Source organism: Galeopterus variegatus, unplaced genomic scaffold (genome assembly GCF_000696425.1).
Source record: "Galeopterus variegatus unplaced genomic scaffold, G_variegatus-3.0.2 Scaffold6865, whole genome shotgun sequence".
NCBI lineage: Eukaryota > Metazoa > Chordata > Mammalia > Dermoptera > Cynocephalidae > Galeopterus > Galeopterus variegatus.
Genome location: NW_007732976.1, coordinates 47711 through 62749, shown reverse-complemented (window position 1 = coordinate 62749; position 15039 = coordinate 47711). Strand labels below are relative to the sequence as shown.

At 56.2% G+C, this 15039-nt stretch overlaps 1 protein-coding gene across 1 annotated transcript in view; it reads right to left on the bottom strand.

Moving 5' to 3' along the window:
- Window positions 1-201: 201 nt before the first annotated feature.
- SLC6A3 (solute carrier family 6 (neurotransmitter transporter), member 3) overlaps window positions 202-15039 on the bottom strand; it is a 43933-nt gene continuing 29095 nt past the window's right edge. The window contains exons 11-14 of the mRNA XM_008591362.1: window positions 12366-12466; window positions 10043-10210; window positions 7786-7857; window positions 202-231 (exon numbers count right to left, since the gene is read on the bottom strand). Coding sequence (XP_008589584.1) covers window positions 208-231; window positions 7786-7857; window positions 10043-10210; window positions 12366-12466 — 365 coding nt within the window. The 3' untranslated portion in view covers window positions 202-207. The remainder of the gene's footprint in view (window positions 232-7785; window positions 7858-10042; window positions 10211-12365; window positions 12467-15039) is intronic.

The window sequence follows — 15039 nt, the reverse complement described above, 5'->3', positions numbered from 1 at the left end:
CTGTCACAGCGACACAGGACACACATGGTGTCACCGCACCCGTGGCACAGAAGGGGTGTGAGCAGTCAGAAGGGAAAAGCCTATGCACTGTTGCTTTTTTTGGTGAAGCAGAGGTTACAGTGGGAGCAGATCCTTTCTCTCCAAACTCCGGTTCCTTCTTGGTCCGCGGCTCTCCCGGTGAGACAACCTCTGCGGGGCTCCTCCACACTATACCATGAGCCAGTGGCGGAGCTGGAAGGGGAAGGGGTGTTCAGAAGGGAAGCGAGCGGCTCCCGGGCCCATGACCCCCTCCAGCAGCTCAGAGCGGCCTCAGTGGGGGACATGTGGCCCCGGGGCGGCTCACCAGGGCTGCACCAAAGTGGCTCCGGGGGCACAAGGACCGGTGCCTCACTTACACTTCTATACACAAACCATCGCCTGATAAAGGAGAGTGTGGGTGTGTCGCCGCAGCAAGGGGTGGCCGCAGCAGCCCCCAGGGGCTATGCAAGATCAGCGGCTGGGCGGGGAGACACAGGCACCCGTGAATCTGGGGCTGGTTCTACATCGTGCTCCCGCTGGCTCGTGTGACTTAGCAACGTCCCCTCTCCCGCGCCCCTGCCACCGTCTTGGGCCTCTGCTTCCCACCCGAGTGCAGATGCACCCCGCAGCTCTGTCTCGCTCCCTGTGGCCCCAACACGGTGCAGGACAGGTCTCATTTACTGCTCAGGCACTGATGAGACAGACTGGAGGGCTGCTTAGACCCCCGGCGGATGCCAGCGCCTGTCCTTATGCAGCTGTTAGTTTGGTCTGCTTTAGAGCGTGAACTATTTGATGACACTGGATAGCAAGAACTGTGTTTTTAAAACATTTTCAAAACCAAAGCGCACACTGGAAATGAAGCAACCACTGACCACATGACAGGGGCTTCCATCCGCTCCACTGGGACAACCTGCGGGGGACGTCCTCAGCCCTGGTTAGGACACACCACACTGCAGCTGGGGCCTGCAGGGGGCCTGAAGCAGCCACCGTGACGCCAGCGTGGGGCTGAATCCAGGTGCAGTGTGGGTGGGGCTCAGCGATGGGAACCGGCGGGCAGGGAGCCTGACCAGGGACAAAGCCAGGAGAGGGACCCCAGCTCGAGCCCCAGTCCCCTGGGTGAAGCAGTCCTGCCCACCAACAGAAGCAGAAGATGGCCCTCTCTGGAGGGAAGCGTGCTCGTGGGATTCCCAGACTGTCACAGAGTAAGATCAAGCCATAAACTTGTAAATGAAGAAGACCCAAAGCACAAGAGAGCAGGCCCCTCTGAGCGAGCGTCAGCAGAGACCAGAGCTCAGTTAGACCCCAGCCGCCAGAGACATTGCCACAGTCAGATTATAGCACAGCCATCTAGGGAGGCTTGAAAAAGTCGTATACGCAAGTCACGACGATGTGCATTTCATAAGAAACGAGCAGACCAAATGCAACTTCCAGAGACGAACACAGAAACTAACTGCTTGTTGAGTGGAACACAATAAAGGGAGATACGAGATGGAAAATCTGCAACCGAGCTGCGTCTGTTCACATAATGGAGCACCACGCAGCAGTCAAGGGATGAGCCACGGCTGCACACAGAGGTGTCTCTGCCAAGATGGGGTCAGAGGAACCGAGGTCACCCCGCCATCCGAATCACCCCAAAATGAACAAAACACTTGTACCAACAGTGCTCATGACCGGACACGAGACAACGAAGGTCAGGGTTCCCCCAGGGAGAAGCAAACAAGGATGCCCAGCTCGCTGCCCTGAGGGCACCTCAGATGGCAGCGTAGGCAGGGGAAGGCCAGGTGGACCCTGTGGACCGCCTGAGCTGGGGAGACCTGGGTGGCCGGAGTGAGCAGGACAGAGCACCAGAGAGAAGACCCTGCTCAACCGCACGGGCCCGAGAGCACCACTGCTCCCTCAGCAGCGTGTGCCAGGAGGCTGGGACCGTGCCCGCTCCCACCAGCCAGGCTGGAAGATGCCACGATTCAGGGGCATTGGGTGGAGCACCCCGCAGCTCTTGCTGCAGGGGCAGCAGCGAGCCCCTCACTACGTGCGGCGACTGATTAGCTGCAAGAACGCACTTCAGACGTATTTGATGATGCAGACTTTCAAAATAAAGACGTCAGTAACTGGCCAATCAGAAAACCATTTTAGGAAGTTATTTTGAATTTTGTATGCATATGTTCAATTTCTGACATTTAGATTTAGAAAGGACTGAGGCGGGGAAAAAAAGTGAGACCCGTTTTGGGACTGAACCATTTCCAAGTAACTTAACTACATCCCAGAATGAAGCTCAAGAATATTGAAAGAAATGCAGAAGTGTCCAGCATCTAACGAGGTAACACCCACGACATCTGGAACACGATGCAAAATGACCAGACACACAGAGCAGCAGCAAAACCCAATTCCCGATGAGAAAAGCCCATCCACTGAAACTACTCAGAACAGACACAAAAGTTAAAATTAGCAGACAGGGACGTAAAACAGTTGTTATAACTCAGAAAGTTAAGTAGAGACATGAAAGATATAAAAAGACCCAGAATAAATGTCTAGAGAACGAAACTACAACGTGTGAGAGAGATTAACATGCAGATGGGAGTAACAGAAGATTCGACGTTTCAGAAGGAAAAATCAGCAAACTAAAGGAAAAAAGAGAAAAAGAAGCAACAGAAAGCATCCGAGGGTTCAAAGCATCCAGAACTTCCGGGCACACGGGTCTCGGAAAGGGGGCACCCAAACAAAACACACAGAGGAGAGGGAGCCCAGAGAGGGCGCCTCGTGAGTGTCCCCCAAAACTTAGCCTCACTGTAACTGTTGAGGATGGGAAATCCCGTCACGGTAATTGAAAGGTGGGGCCTTGAACAGGTGACTAGATTGCAGGGCTGTGCCAATGAATCAATTGAAAGTGGGGGTCATGGGCGTGGCTCTGAGGGCTTTAAAAGGAGAGTGAATGAGGAGGTTAGTGTCTCTCTCTCTCTGCTTCCACCGCCTTGCAAGGTGAGACCCCTGGGTCACTGTCACCACCACCAAGACCGCCACCAGATGTGTTCTCTGAGGGCTTTAAAAGGAGAGTGAATGAGGAGGTTAGTGTCTCTCTCTCTCTGCTTCCACTGCCTTGCAAGGTGAGACCCCTGGGTCACTGTCACCACCACCAAGACCGCCACCAGATGTGTCCCTTGGACTCTGGACTTTCCAGCCGCAGAAACTGTGAGCAGTACATTTGTTTACTTACTGATCACCCAAGTCTATGTCTTTTGTTATGAGCAACAGAAACGGATTTACACAGAGGGTGCCGCACACGCCGCAGCTCCGTGAGGTAGACGTACGTGGAGCTGGAGGCCCTGCAGGGCTGGGCAGAGACGGTACCTGAAGAAATGATGGCTGAGACCCGCCCAAATTTGATGAAAACTATGGACTCACAGACCCAAGAGCTCTGTGAGCTGTGGGTGCAAGAACCACGCAGAGGAGTCGGATGTGCTCTAACTATGCACAAGCGGAGAGAATAAATCCAAAAGATGAAGTCGGCACGGTGCCTTTTAAATAAAGTTTAAAACAACCGAAACCAAGCAGTCCACTTTTTAGGAACATAAAAAAAATTGAGGTAGATACAGCAAAACTATATGGTGTACAGGGCACGAGAAAGGTCAGCACAGACGGAGACGTTTACTCCCGGGACAGGTGGGGGCGGACGGGCGGCGGATGCTCCGTCCACGTTGGGCTTTGAGCGGTAGGTTCACCAGTGCTCGTCTTACTACGAAGACAAGAAAATAACCTGAAATGGTCACGTGTGCGCTAATGTGAAGAGTGTGCTAAGCTCTGAAAATCTAAGTGAGGTGAGAGGCCCGAGGACCCAGGGCCAAGTCGACCCCACCAGCCCCAGAAGGGGCAACAGGCAGTGCTTGAAAGTGCAGCTGCTAAGTTCCCAGGAATGACAGACGATGTTTGTCCCCACCCTGGGCACACACATATCCCGAGAGGAGGAATAAGAAGAAATCTGCAACACACCCTGGAGAGACCGTAACACCAGAAGCACAGGGAGCTCGCTAGCGTCCAGGAGCCTGGACGGGTCACGCTGTGACAGCAGCTGGCGGGACATGTGTCTCAGGATAGCAGCGCACGCAGACACAGGGAGGGCTGGCGTCCTCAAGACAGGGGAGGCCGTCACCGCCACCCAGGCTGCAAGCTCAGGCAAACGCTTTCGTGAATGAGGGCAGCGTAAGGACGCGCACAGGTGCCCAAGAGCGAGGGAGCCTGGGGAGGGAGCTCCTTAAGGGAGCATCTGGAGACGCTGTCTGAAAAGCCAGAAGACCTGCCGGGGGAGATGCCTGTGGCAGAAGGTGCGGGAACCAATCACACACGCACGTTAATCCAAGGAACTCGCCGACACAGAACAGATGCTGAGGACACAGGTGACCGCGGGCTCCGGAGCAGAGTCGACTGCGGCATGAAGGCTTGCTGCGTGCGGCCTCATGGCCTTATGAGCGCTGCAGGGGCACCTCTCGTCGGGTCATTCTCCTGCAAAAGCCCAGCGGGGACAGCAGACTCACCGTGAACTGGCGCACCTCCCCTCTGTCCACGAGCTCGTGATCCTTCTCGGGCGTGATGGCGTAGGCCAGTTTCTAAGAGGGAAGGAGACCATTGGCACCAGCACCCACCTGCCAGGCCTACCCACCAGCGCCTCCTGCTGAGGCAGACAGGCTCCCCTCGGTTGACACAGGGTGAGACTCGGGAGCTGACTGTCCGAGGGTCTCCTTAAACTCTGGAGTGAGCGTTAGATCAGCGATCAAGCCCGACCCCAAAGGGAAGCTGTCCTGGGGCTGGCGTTGGTGTCTACGTCAGGGCACGGTGGGCTCCGACTAGGAGGGCAGCCAGTGCCCCTCTCCTTGCCCAGGCCCGGGGCTGCCTCGGCCACCTGCAGCTCATGCACAGTAGCGCATGCAGCTCCCGGAAAGCCACCACCAAGCCGCCTCCCTGCCAGCACCTGTCAGCGGCCGGTTCCCGGAGCCCGGGCACCCCAGGTCCGCCCAGGGCAGGTGGCATCTTTCAGGAACTCACACTTGGGCGTCACCTGGGTGTGGCCCCATCCCACATCAGCACAGCCCCTCCTGCTCCTGTTGGAGGTTTACTTGGTTTGTGTTCACAGGTGGGCCATGTGACAGGTTAGGAAATGGCTCTCCAGGCTCTCTGGGCTGCAGACCGTCCCCTCTCCAGGTGCGTGCTAGCCTGAGCCCCCTCCTCCGTCCTGAGTCAGTCTTAGGCACCCAGGGGGGCCGTCCATCCTCCCGCAGGGTCTGCCCGCTGCTGCTCTTCCTGGGCTGGGTCTCGGCAGGTCAGCGGGTGGGTTCCGTGGGACAGGTTGCCCGTAGCAGGATGCATCAGTTTTGCCTGGGGCCACAGCAGCCCGTGGGCTCCCTCCCCCTCCTGGGAGGCCCGGGCAGTCCGGGGGTACAACAGCCCTGGTCACGCTGTGTGTTGCCTGCTCCAGGACCTGGCCTGGTCTGACTGCTGGAGGAATCGGCTGAGGGCCAGCCTTTTGGGGACAGGAGGGGCACTGCCATGTGTCTGAGCCACTGAACACCATGCGGCCCTAAGGCAGAGTCCTGGGGCCCATCAGGGTGCAGCAATGGAGCTTCACTGCCCAGGGCCAGGGCAGCTGTTTCCAAGAAAGACTGCAGATTCAAGCAGAGTGGCTTCTGGGAACTCTCGGTGGCGGCTCCCAGGGGAGGCGTGTTCCTTCCAAGGAGGGCTGTTTCCTCATTGCTTCCAGGAATCTGAGTGCCAGGACCTTAAACAGTGGCACCCCTGTGACTGGCCCCTGACCCCTCCTTTTCATACAGGTGGCAAAGCCAAGGCAGAGCAAAGGAGCAGAGCTTGCAGGAGACCCTAGACCCACCGCAGCACTGCAGCAGTACCTTCCTGCGGCTCCCAGCTGCCCCTGCTCGGGCCCTGGAGGGAACACGGGTCACCCCTGACCCCCCCACCCCCAGACAGCTGCTCTCTCCACCCTCACCACACACCGTAGTTGTGCACACACACAGAGTACACACAGAGAAACACATTCGGACATACATGTGGACACACACATGCAAACACACACAGTACACACACATGTAGACACAGTGGACATACACATAGGCGCACACACATGGAAACAGACATATGCAGGCACATACACATAGACCCCAGACACATGGACACACACAGTACACAGACACGTATACACAATGGACTTACATATAGGCACACACACATGGAAACACAGACACATGCAGGCAAACACACATAGACCCACAGACACATGGATACACACGGTACACACAATGGACTTACATACAGGCACACACACACACAGAAACACAGACACATGCAGGCACACACATGTAGACACACAGACACACGGAAACACACACTACACACAGACACGTACACATGATGGACACACAAGTACACACACCACAGAAACACAGACACATACAGGCACATACATGTAGACACACAGACACATGGAAACACACACTACACACAGACATGTACACACATGGACACATAAGTACACACACCACAGAAACACAGACACACACAGGCACACACACACTCTCACACCCTCCCTCCGGCCCCAGCCTGCGATGTCAGTGTCCCTTGTCTCCCCATCGTGGCTGCCGACCCCTTCAGGCTCCTCCTCCTGCTCAGAGATGAACTGGGCAGGAGCAGAGCGTGGAATGGGGATGCCCACCCAAGCCTTTCTGGTACCTCACGGTCGGTGACAGTCCAGCATGAGGGAGCCCCGTCCCATACCCACCTCTCGAAAGGACCCGGGCAAGCTGAAGAACTTGTAGGCCGCGTAGATGGGCACCATTGCCATGGAGGATGTGGCGATGACCCAGCCCAGCGCGTTGGCCCAGCCGGGGAAGATGTAGGCTCCGTAGTGGGGGGGCCTGAAGGTCACAATGCTGACCACGACCACAAACTGAAACCAACGAACACAGAGTCAGGGGCTCTCGCTGGCTGGGTGCGAGGACAGTGTTGCTCGGCCTCTCACTAGATACCATGTGCCTTGGGAGTACGTGGGTGCCGAGGCCACGGTCCCACCCGCGGGCTGGTTCTGGCCGCTACGATCCACCTCTGAGAAGAGTCACGGTTTGACCTGCTACACAGGTCTCCTGGAAGGCAGCCTGGAGCGCACCCTTCTCCACACGTGCACAGGGCAGGTGACCACGCGCAACTCAAAGAAACGTACGGCGTAGGGAAATTATTATTATTATATTTGCTAAAATCATAACTTCCTAGGAAATGGGTTCTAGAATTAAATATAAAATAATATAAAGCAACGAAATTGTCATATTTCTATCGAGTTNCACGCAGACACAGGGAGGGCTGGCGTCCTCAAGACAGGGGAGGCCGTCACCGCCACCCAGGGCTGCAAGCTCAGGCAAACGCTTTCGTGAATGAGGGCAGCGTAAGGACGCGCACAGGTGCCCAAGAGCGAGGGAGCCTGGGGAGGGAGCTCCTTAAGGGAGCATCTGGAGACGCTGTCTGAAAAGCCAGAAGACCTGCCGGGGGAGATGCCTGTGGCAGAAGGTGCGGGAACCAATCACACACGCACGTTAATCCAAGGAACTCGCCGACACAGAACAGATGCTGAGGACACAGGTGACCGCGGGCTCCGGAGCAGAGTCGACTGCGGCATGAAGGCTTGCTGCGTGCGGCCTCATGGCCTTATGAGCGCTGCAGGGGCACCTCTCGTCGGGTCATTCTCCTGCAAAAGCCCAGCGGGGACAGCAGACTCACCGTGAACTGGCGCACCTCCCCTCTGTCCACGAGCTCGTGATCCTTCTCGGGCGTGATGGCGTAGGCCAGTTTCTAAGAGGGAAGGAGACCATTGGCACCAGCACCCACCTGCCAGGCCTACCCACCAGCGCCTCCTGCTGAGGCAGACAGGCTCCCCTCGGTTGACACAGGGTGAGACTCGGGAGCTGACTGTCCGAGGGTCTCCTTAAACTCTGGAGTGAGCGTTAGATCAGCGATCAAGCCCGACCCCAAAGGGAAGCTGTCCTGGGGCTGGCGTTGGTGTCTACGTCAGGGCACGGTGGGCTCCGACTAGGAGGGCAGCCAGTGCCCCTCTCCTTGCCCAGTCCCGGGGCTGCCTTGGCCACCTGCAGCTCATGCACAGTAGCGCATGCAGCTCCCGGAAAGCCACCACCAAGCCGCCTCCCTGCCAGCACCTGTCAGCGGCCGGTTCCCGGAGCCCGGGCACCCCAGGTCCGCCCAGGGCAGGTGGCATCTTTCAGGAACTCACACTTGGGCGTCACCTGGGTGTGGCCCCATCCCACATCAGCACAGCCCCTCCTGCTCCTGTTGGAGGTTTACTTGGTTTGTGTTCACAGGTGGGCCATGTGACAGGTTAGGAAATGGCTCTCCAGGCTCTCTGGGCTGCAGACCGTCCCCTCTCCAGGTGCGTGCTAGCCTGAGCCCCCTCCTCCGTCCTGAGTCAGTCTTAGGCACCCAGGGGGGCCGTCCATCCTCCCGCAGGGTCTGCCCGCTGCTGCTCTTCCTGGGCTGGGTCTCGGCAGGTCAGCGGGTGGGTTCCGTGGGACAGGTTGCCCGTAGCAGGATGCATCAGTTTTGCCTGGGGCCACAGCAGCCCGTGGGCTCCCTCCCCCTCCTGGGAGGCCCGGGCAGTCCGGGGGTACAACAGCCCTGGTCACGCTGTGTGTTGCCTGCTCCAGGACCTGGCCTGGTCTGACTGCTGGAGGAATCGGCTGAGGGCCAGCCTTTTGGGGACAGGAGGGGCACTGCCATGTGTCTGAGCCACTGAACACCATGCGGCCCTAAGGCAGAGTCCTGGGGCCCATCAGGGTGCAGCAATGGAGCTTCACTGCCCAGGGCCAGGGCAGCTGTTTCCAAGAAAGACTGCAGATTCAAGCAGAGTGGCTTCTGGGAACTCTCGGTGGCGGCTCCCAGGGGAGGCGTGTTCCTTCCAAGGAGGGCTGTTTCCTCATTGCTTCCAGGAATCTGAGTGCCAGGACCTTAAACAGTGGCACCCCTGTGACTGGCCCCTGACCCCTCCTTTTCATACAGGTGGCAAAGCCAAGGCAGAGCAAAGGAGCAGAGCTTGCAGGAGACCCTAGACCCACCGCAGCACTGCAGCAGTACCTTCCTGCGGCTCCCAGCTGCCCCTGCTCGGGTCCTGGAGGGAACACGGGTCACCCCTGACCCCCCCACCCCCAGACAGCTGCTCTCTCCACCCTCACCACACACCGTAGTTGTGCACACACACAGAGTACACACAGAGAAACACATTCGGACATACATGTGGACACACACATGCAAACACACACAGTACACACACATGTAGACACAGTGGACATACACATAGGCGCACACACATGGAAACAGACATATGCAGGCACATACACATAGACCCCAGACACATGGACACACACAGTACACAGACACGTATACACAATGGACTTACATATAGGCACACACACATGGAAACACAGACACATGCAGGCAAACACACATAGACCCACAGACACATGGATACACACGGTACACACAATGGACTTACATTACGTACAGGCACACACACACACAGAAACACAGACACATGCAGGCACACACATGTAGACACACAGACACACGGAAACACACACTACACACAGACACGTACACATGATGGACACACAAGTACACACACCACAGAAACACAGACACATACAGGCACATACATGTAGACACACAGACACATGGAAACACACACTACACACAGACATGTACACACATGGACACATAAGTACACACACCACAGAAACACAGACACACACAGGCACACACACACTCTCACACCCTCCCTCCGGCCCCAGCCTGCGATGTCAGTGTCCCTTGTCTCCCCATCGTGGCTGCCGACCCCTTCAGGCTCCTCCTCCTGCTCAGAGATGAACTGGGCAGGAGCAGAGCGTGGGATGGGGATGCCCACCCAAGCCTTTCTGGTACCTCACGGTCGGTGACAGTCCAGCATGAGGGAGCCCCGTCCCATACCCACCTCTCGAAAGGACCCGGGCAAGCTGAAGAACTTGTAGGCCGCGTAGATGGGCACCATTGCCATGGAGGATGTGGCGATGACCCAGCCCAGCGCGTTGGCCCAGCCGGGGAAGATGTAGGCTCCGTAGTGGGGGGGCCTGAAGGTCACAATGCTGACCACGACCACAAACTGAAACCAACGAACACAGAGTCAGGGGCTCTCGCTGGCTGGGTGCGAGGACAGTGTTGCTCGGCCTCTCACTAGATACCATGTGCCTTGGGAGTACGTGGGTGCCGAGGCCACGGTCCCACCCGCGGGCTGGTTCTGGCCGCTACGATCCACCTCTGAGAAGAGTCACGGTTTGACCTGCTACACAGGTCTCCTGGAAGGCAGCCTGGAGCGCACCCTTCTCCACACGTGCACAGGGCAGGTGACCACGCGCAACTCAAAGAAACGTACGGCGTAGGGAAATTATTATTATTATATTTGCTAAAATCATAACTTCCTAGGAAATGGCCGCTACGATCCACCTCTGAGAAGAGTCACGGTTTGACCTGCTACACAGGTCTCCTGGAAAGCAGCCTGGAGCGCGTACCCTTCTCCACACGTGCACAGGGCAGGTGACCACGCGCAACTCAAAGAAACGTACGGCGTAGGGAAATTATTATTATTATTTGCTAAAATCATAACTTCCTAGGAAAGGGGTTCTAGAATTAAATATAAAATAATATAAAGCAACGAAATTGTCATATTTCTATCGAGTTGACAAAATGAAGTCGTTCAGTATAGTTTGTAGGTTTTATCTAAAACTCTACAAAGCATGTTTCAGTCTGAAGCTCAAGAATTTAGTCTCATTATTGGGAGAAGATTTTATCTCCTGCAGTCAAAGGTCAGCTCTTTGGGCGTCAAGACGGGGATTCTTGCCACCCTATGAGGACAGCTTGTTTTAGACTCAATATTGAATAGTTAAGACAAGAGCTGCTGTGTCGGGCTGGGGGAGTTGGGGACAAGCACTGTGGCCGGTTTCCTAGGAGAGTCTCCCTCGCTTTCCTTCTGGACATCAGTCCGTCTGTGTCCTGTTTGAGGACCGCTGCGTGGATGCAGGGCATCCAGCTGGGGCTTCAGAAGCAGTCAGCCGGGCGCGGAGTGTGGCCACCTGCCACGTAAGGACGTTTCGGTCAACGACAGACCGCGTGCACGATGGTGGCCAGCGCCATAGACTGCACCACACAGCCTGGTGTGCAGCAGGCCCCCACCCAGGTTTGTGTACGTTCAGGCTGATGTCTGCACTGCAATGACACCGCCTGTTGACACTTGTCTCTGAATGCATCCCCGTCGTTAAGCAACGCATAACTGTACTTATCTCACAAGCAGTCACGCCACATGGCCTGGACCTAAGTCACTGTGCAATGCCTACAGGATGCGGTGGGGATCCCGTTGTCTCTCGCTACCTTCCTGTACCCCAGGCACCTTCTGTGTGCTCAGGAGCACAGCGCCCTCCACAGGTACCTACTGGGCTGTGCAGTGTACGGGTGACAAGGGGTCTTCATGTACGCAGGGCCCCTGCTGACCCAGGGACCAGCTCTCGGGTTGCTCCATGATGGGGTCTGGTCTGAGTCACCTGCCCAGTCCAGGCTGCGCCCCTGACTGCTGGACTGAGGGCGGGCACTGGTCTCTGTGAGCAACTCACAGGACTCTGCTTAAAGCCGGGCAGCCCTTGTAGCCGTCTGCAGGCGCCTGTCCAGACCAGGCCGGTTAGTTTGGGCTGTGTGTGGAAGCAGCCGCAGACAACCCATAAGCTAATGGATGCGGTGGCCTCGTTCCAATAAAGCTATTTACAAATACAGGTGGCCGGAGGGCCCTTGTTTGCCAACTCCCAGCCCAGATGGTAAAAGCCTGGCGATTATGGGACACAGCAGTGGTGCCCGCATCTGAGGGAGACCCATGGGAGTGATGGGCAATCTAGGTCATGCCTGTTTTAGGGTTCCAGTCCTCAGTGTCCTTCGACCCCTCCACCCAGAGAGCAGGAGTGGGGGCCCTGGCTGGTCCCTGGCATCTCCTTCAACATGGAGCTATTCTGGGGGTCCAAGACCACCTGGGTGGGATCACACTGAGTTTTCCCCGGTGGGTCTAGTGGGAACGGTGGAAGATGCCTTTAGACCAGATGGCCTTAGGGACCAGCTGGCGTTCCTCCTGAGACCCACTGACTCCAGCTGCAGCAGTCATGGTCTTGAAGCAGCATCTAGTGTCCCGGACCCGGCCTTGAGTGCCTTCACTTTGCTGGGCCTCGGGGCAGGCAGGGGGCAGGATGGAGGCAGGGAGGGACACGGCACGTGGCCCTTACCAGGAGGAAGCACGGGCTGACCAGCTTCCAGCACAGCCGCCAGTACAGGTTGGGCCGCTGCCCGGTCATCTGCCTGATGTCATCGCTGAACTGCTCGACACCTGATGGGGGAGGCAGCGGCCACAGGGCCGGTCAGGATGGGCATGTTTCTGTGATGCAGACACGCACCCCGTGGCCTCGCTGACTGGAGGACCCCACATGCACACCTGACCCTGCTGATGCGCCGAGGGAGCCCTGTGGTCAGGCAGCTGCTGGAGGGCCCGGCGACACTCCCCGCCCATCCTCCGCCTTGGGCCCCCTCCCCATCCCAGGGCGGTCCCTGTGTCCCTCTGCAGTTAAATTTTCTTCCACTTTTTAAAAATTGTGGTAAATATACAGAACACAGAGTTTACCATCTCAGCCGTTTCCGAGGGTCCAGTTCAGTAGCCTCATGCGCACTCATGTGCCATGCAGCCGTGCCCACCACCCACCTCCAGAACTCCTCACCTCCCCAGGCTGGAGCTCTGTGCCCTCAAACCCCAGCTGCCCACCCCCGCCCCAGCCCTGGCACGTGCGTTCCACGTTCTGAGTCTGTGGGTTTCGTCTGCTGTAGGTGCCGCTCGTGAGTGAGTCAGGCAGTGCTTGTCCTTCTGTGACTGGCTTATTTCACTGAACACAACATCCTCGAGGTTCATCCAAGTTGTAGCACATGCCTGGGTTTCTTTCTCTTTTTAAGGATGAATATGCCATGGTATGTATACACGCATTCATTCTTAAGAAAAAACTATTTCTTTATTTAGTCGTCCATCGGTGGGCATTTAGGTTGGTTCCATGTCTCGGCTATTGTAAGTAGAGCTGTGATGAACACGGGAGTGCAATGTCCCTTCAACATGATGATTTCCATTCCTCTGGATATGTGCCCAGCAGTGGGATTGCTGGATCATGTGGCAGCTCTATCTCTAGTGGTTTGAGGACCCTCCATGCTGTTTTCCATAACAATGGCTGTGCTAATTTACAGTCCCACCGACAGTGCAGGAGGGTCCCCCTTGCCCCACATCCTCACCAGCGTTTGTTGTTCTCAGTCTGTTTAATAATGGCCGGTCTAACTGGGGTGTACACACACTGGAACACTGCTCTGCCATAAAAAAGAATGAAATTCTGCCATTCACAGCAACACGGAGGAGTCTGGAGAAAATTATGACAAGTGAAATAAGCCAGACGAGGAAAGAGAAAACTGCAAGTTCTCACTCCTAACTGGTGCTAAGAAAGAAGGAAAGAGAGAGAGAGAGAGAGAAGAAAGGAAGGAGGGAGGGAGGGAGGGAGGGAGGGAAAGAAGGAACGATGGAAGGAAGGGACCACATGACACGTTGAACTCTGAGAAGGAGAGGACACAGCTAAGTGCACTAGAGCTGGGGCGGGGGCTGGGACTGGTGGGTCAGGCAAAGGGCAGGAATAAAAATCACAATTCGTAATAATGAATATGCTGGTAATAAAAAATAAAAATTAAAAAAGGAAAAATCTATTTCTAGAAACTTAACAAGCTGGCATTTTCTCTCCAAGTCCCAGAGGAGCCCCTCAGGAACGTGTTTCCTCCAGCAGCATCACTGGCCCCTTTTGGAAAGTGACACGCAGATCTCAAGAGCGATTCCTCCCGCGGCTGCCCCAGGCCGCGTCCCGGCAGAGGTCGCGGCGGTGGGTGTGCTTGGGTCACTCTACCTTTCTCTGTGAGGGTCATTCTTTTTTGGGGGTGGTCGTGGTGAAGGAGATTACATTTTAAAGGGATAGAAAAGTATCGATCCCAGGTACCAGTGAAAGCACAAGGCGTTTGACATTTCCCTTTTCTCTAGAAAAAACAGTATAATTGAAACCAGTTCTCAGAACATGAGCTACGCCTCAGGTCAAGCCTCTTGGAGCCGGGCTGTTTTCGAGGCTGTCATTCCCAGGCCCGAGGCAGAGAATGTGGCCCCCTTGCATGCAGGTGAGCCAGGAGTCGTCCTAGCTGGTGCTTCTGCAGAACCACAGACGTTTAGCTTTCCGTGGGACGACACATTTGGAGAGAAATGCACNCAAGTCCCAGAGGAGCCCCTCAGGAACGTGTTTCCTCCAGCAGCATCACTGGCCCCTTTTGGAAAGTGACACGCAGATCTCAAGAGCGATTCCTCCCGCGGCTGCCCCAGGCCGCGTCCCGGCAGAGGTCGCGGCGGTGGGTGTGCTTGGGTCACTCTACCTTTCTCTGTGAGGGTCATTCTTTTTTGGGGGTGGTCGTGGTGAAGGAGATTACATTTTAAAGGGATAGAAAAGTATCGATCCCAGGTACCAGTGAAAGCACAAGGCGTTTGACATTTCCCTTTTCTCTAGAAAAAACAGTATAATTGAAACCAGTTCTCAGAACATGAGCTACGTCTCAGGTCAAGCCTCTTGGAGCCGGGCTGTTTTCGAGGCTGTCATTCCCAGGCCCGAGGCAGAGAATGTGGCCCTCTTGCATGCAGGTGAGCCAGGAGTCGTCCTAGCTGGTGCTTCTGCAGAACCACAGACGTTTAGCTTTCCGTGGGACGACACATTTGGAGAGAAATGCACCTGCTAATTCCCTGAAGGAAACCTGGCCAGTGAGTGGAACCGGCACCTCGACCCCATTTTACAGAAGAGAAGAGCGGGGAAAGCGATGCAGGAACTCGGCCGGGTCAGCACACTGGGC